Source organism: Nicotiana attenuata, unplaced genomic scaffold (genome assembly GCF_001879085.1).
Source record: "Nicotiana attenuata strain UT unplaced genomic scaffold, NIATTr2, whole genome shotgun sequence".
NCBI classification, from domain to species: domain Eukaryota; kingdom Viridiplantae; phylum Streptophyta; class Magnoliopsida; order Solanales; family Solanaceae; genus Nicotiana; species Nicotiana attenuata.
In genome coordinates, this window is record NW_017671080.1 from 98,181 (window position 1) to 102,733 (window position 4,553).

At 35.7% G+C, this 4,553-nt stretch overlaps 1 protein-coding gene across 2 annotated transcripts in view; it reads left to right on the plus strand.

Annotated features, from left to right (window-relative positions):
- Positions 1-1,775, plus strand: part of LOC109205766 (protein root UVB sensitive 1, chloroplastic) — a 6,564-nt gene extending 4,789 nt beyond the window's left edge. For both annotated transcript variants that reach the window (XM_019368514.1, XM_019368515.1), the window contains exon 7: positions 893-1,775. In XM_019368514.1, coding sequence (XP_019224059.1) covers positions 893-1,183 — 291 coding nt within the window. In that variant the 3' untranslated portion in view covers positions 1,184-1,775. The remainder of the gene's footprint in view (positions 1-892) is intronic.
- The last annotated feature ends 2,778 nt before the right edge of the window (positions 1,776-4,553 follow it).

Sequence of the window (4,553 nt, forward strand, 5' to 3'; positions counted from 1 at the left end):
CCCCCCCCCAACCCCCCCCAACCTCCCAACCTCTCTCTGTTCTTTTAGAGCTCCTCATTAATTTCATTGTTGAGACATCACTTGTTTAGACTGACCTGTAAATTCCAGCTAAAGTTTTATTTTGGTCTACCATCTGCAAGTGGTGTTAACTTCCTAGGTTAATAAAGAGTTAGAGCTCAAATTTCTGATTGCTCTGCTTAAAGAACCTTTCTTTTATCGGGAACAGTTGATCATATTTCGGCCTTTCAAACCTCCTTGCCCTCAACCCCCCCGGCCCCGGCCCCGGCCCTCTCACCAGGACATTCACTATGAATATTGGGGATTCAAGCAAGTTAAACTTAGCTAGCGTTTGGCCATAGATCACAAATTTGTTTTGAAAAATCTGATTTGGGTGAAGTTTGGTTTGAAGATGAAAATGTGTTTGGATATACGTTTTCAAAACATATTTTCCCACTTTATTTTGGAAAAACATGTATATAATTCCCAAGTTTTGGGATTTTGGCCCAAAATCAGCTCAATAGCTGATTTTGGGATTTGAAATTTGGGATTTGGGATTTGGCCAAAATATGGGCAAAATTTATGGCCAAACATGAGTTTTGAAAATAAATCCCAAATTTATTTTGGCAAAACTCATGGCCAAACGGGGCCTAAATAGCACCTATTAGGTTTTGAGTGGAAAGAATAATATTTCCCTTTTCAAGTTTTTTCAAGAGAGTATATCTCGTGTATTGGAACTCCACTTCAGATGCAACCCAACCATTTGACCAATAATTTTGTTTATTAATTACGAAAGAAAAGTAAATAGGAGGGTTCTGCAGAATCCATTTTGTAACTCACAATCACTTCATGCTTAGCTAACATTTTTGCATTTGTTTTGCACTTGTTGGAGCAGATTGTGCTGAAAGAAAGTTCATCACCACAAGATATGTTGAAGTCATTGTTTCATGTCAATTACCTGTACTGGTTGGAGAAAAATGCAGGAATCAAGTCCAGCAGTGTAGCTAATGACTGCAGGCCTGGGGGAAGGCTGCAGATATCTTTGGAGTATGTTGAGAGAGAGTTTAATCATGTTAAAAATGATGGTGAAGTAGCAGGTTGGGTGATTGACAGTCTCATTGCAAGGCCTTTGCCAAATCGAATTCGCTTGAGTTATGCAGCTGTATCTTCTGTTGCAGAAGGTTGACCTTATATTACAAGGTGTGGTTTCTCTGAACAAGCTGTTGTTGCCAGCTCAAGTCATCCCTTATACCCTGCGGAGCTGCCAAACCATGGTGATGTATCACTTTGGATTTGCATCAGGAGGAAGAGCTTGAAAACGATTGGTAAAACCCGTTTCATGACTGTACAATGAGCTTGCAATGGTATGTCGTTCAAGAATTGGATGATGCAGCACGCTGGTTGAATGGGGTGGGTTCTTGTGAGTATCTGGATTCGTTTTTGAGTGCATGATTTTGTTGCTGCTATGAAATTCCATGGATCTTGATAGGATAATGCTGCAACAGTGTTGTCAAAAGGCTCATTTAAGGTAATCTTAAGTCCTGAAGCTCAGAAAAGCTCAGGGAGGGTGGTTCGCGTCGCGTAAGCTACGCTTCAGTGTAAGGCAAGACACTAAGACATGCGCCTCATTGCCCATGAATTTTATCGTGAATCAAGTGGCACTAAACAACAAATATGATTAGAAAATAAGTGTAATAGCTGTAAAGGAAAACATTATGAATGAATTTGTTACTTTGTTCTTGAATTACATATATATATATTTTTGTTTTTTCCCTTCATTGCACCTTTCCTTACTAAAGCCAACACTTTTAAGTGCAATTTGCGCTTAACGCCCAATAGACCTAAGGTGCTGTTTAGAGCTTTTCGCTTTTGACAACACTGTGCTGCAACATGTGGGGCTTCCTCTCCTACATTTGTTTTATGGTTTAGTTATCTTCTTATTCACTATTTTCCGGCTTAAGAGAACACCTAAAGTAATTATGATAAGTTGGAGCCAGGGGTGAGATTTGGTAGGATGTTCTGTTTCCCTTTGCTTAAGCAGCACAATGGTAGATGGATGAAGTAGACCAAAAGCATGTTACAAATAGCACATTGTTGAGTTTAAATACCTTTTTTTGTTTACAATTATGCATTCAGTTTTTTGTGCTAATGAACCAGGATGTTCATGTTGGCGACCGGTTATCTATAGCCCGGTTCTCAAGAAGGTGAGTTAAAGGTGAAATTTCAGTCTGTATAACTTTTGCACAAACTATACGCAACAAACATTGATTGTTTTAGCCCTTCTGCGTTATAAATTGGTTAGATTTTATGGTGAAAATCTGTATCTAAATTTGGTGGTTGTATAGCTCGTGCCACGTTTCTTTTGTGATTCAATTTGGAAATAATTTTGCAGTCTTGCTACACTTGTGGAGAAGATGAGCATGTTGCTAAAGTTATAAAATGTTTTGAATTTGTGCATTAAGCCTAAGTTTTTGTAAAAATAGATGCAGACTATAGAGTCGAAAGCAACAACTCAGTAAGCGCACTTGCATTCACTGCCATGGGTAAAACTATTTTAAGATTAATAATAATCTCTGCAAATTGGATTGTCTTTTGATGAAACTTTTCAGTATTAGTGGTTGATAAGAATATTACTATGTTGGTTGGAGCTAGTGATATAAAGTCAAAAGTTGAGATAATTATAATGGAAAATGAGTTTCACTTGTAATCAAGAAGGTCATTTTCCGTTTTCCCCCCTTTTCTTGAAAAATACTTTCCTATAGTACATAAAGGTTAATAAATTTCTAATGTGGTACATATAGGAAAAAATCTCTTTCCTTTCCTATAATCAAACACAAAAAATACTGTTTTCGTGAAAATTAATTTCCTTCTAACCAAACACACTTCTAAGTTGTAATTTATAAATTAGTTATTTGTATGGTTCACTATTGGGAGAAACTATATGTTATTATGTAACTAAACTACTAATTTTACGTATCTCATATCTCTTGGACCATGAAAATTTGCCAAAATTTCACGATATAGTCAGTTTTCGGACTGGTCAATCAAAAATAGCCAGCGTTTACCAAGTCAATGAAAAATTGCCACCGTTTTGCTGCAATAGAGATCGGTCCAGCATAATATACTGGAGTTTCGGTGCACTTGTGTATGAACTCTAGCATATTATGCTGGACCGGTATACTTTGCTGGCTCCAGTATAATATACTGGAGACTGGAGCACTGGTGCTCCAAACTCCAGTATATTATACTGGACCATTATACTTGCTGGAACTCCAGTATATTATGCTGGAGTGTATTTATGCTGGAACTCCATCATATTATGCTGGAGTTCCAGCATACTATTCTGGAACTCCAGTATAATATGCTGGAGTTCAAGTATACTTATGCTGGAACTCCAGCATAATATACTGGAGTATTTTCCGGGTTTTGAACAGTGTTTTCGCTCAGATTTATCTTTACATAAAAAGTGGCTAAATTTCGATTACTTTTGAAATTAGGCTATTTTTGAACGACCAGTTGTAAATCTGGCTATTTTTAAAAATCATTCTGAAAATTTTGTTATAGATGACATAACCAGGTAACACGGCCAAAAAGTACTCACAGCAAAGAGGGGGGTAAGACAAAAACCTTTATAAGTTAGGGATGTACATAGGTCAGGTTGGTTCGGATTCTTCAATTATCAAATTAAATCAATGGTATCGGGTTGTTAAATTTATAAACCATACCAACAAAGTCGGGTTATTCAATCTCGATTTTTCTCAAATTTTTTAATTTTTTTGCAAGTTTTCCTAATAAAGTCTTCATAGCACAAAATATGTTTGCAAAATGTTGTTTCGAAAATGCAGGATTTTAATGTTTGCTACATTAGTATTTAAATAGGTTTTTAGTAACAGTCGAATTTGATTAGGAATAAGATTAGTGAATGTTACGAACACGTGTTTCCCTTTCCTTTTAGGCTGAATATTTCCCTCAATATTTAGATAAATTTTTTTTATTTTTTATTCTAGACTAGATACGTAGGCCTTGTTGATATCTAATTTTGTCCCTCCTTTCTAATTAATTTTTTTCGGCTTCTAAGTTATTAATAAATAAAGAACCTTATTCTTACTATTATTTTTGTTACATTTGTTACTGCTACTACTACTATCATTATTATTGTTCTTCTTCTTCTTATTATGTCGTAATATTATAGTGTTAGGATCGAATAATCAGGTGTCATGCGGAAGCTAACAAAGCAAACTTTGTACGACGATAAATTAGATAACAAAAGAGAAATATACCAAAAGAGATACAAACATTTAACGTGGTTCGATCAATTGACATATGTCCATAGGCGGAGATGAGTAACCTACTATATAAAAGAAAATACAAAATATCGAGAGAATAATGTTACAAAGAGGCACATACAAGTGACAATATATACTTGTCTCACAAATTCTCCACCTAAACAAGGCTCTCAAAACCTTTAAGGACTATATTGTAGTTGCTACTAAATGAGAAGAAACGATCCTTAATTTATAGAAGTACTGTTGGCCTGAGTAAGTTTATTTTGATGA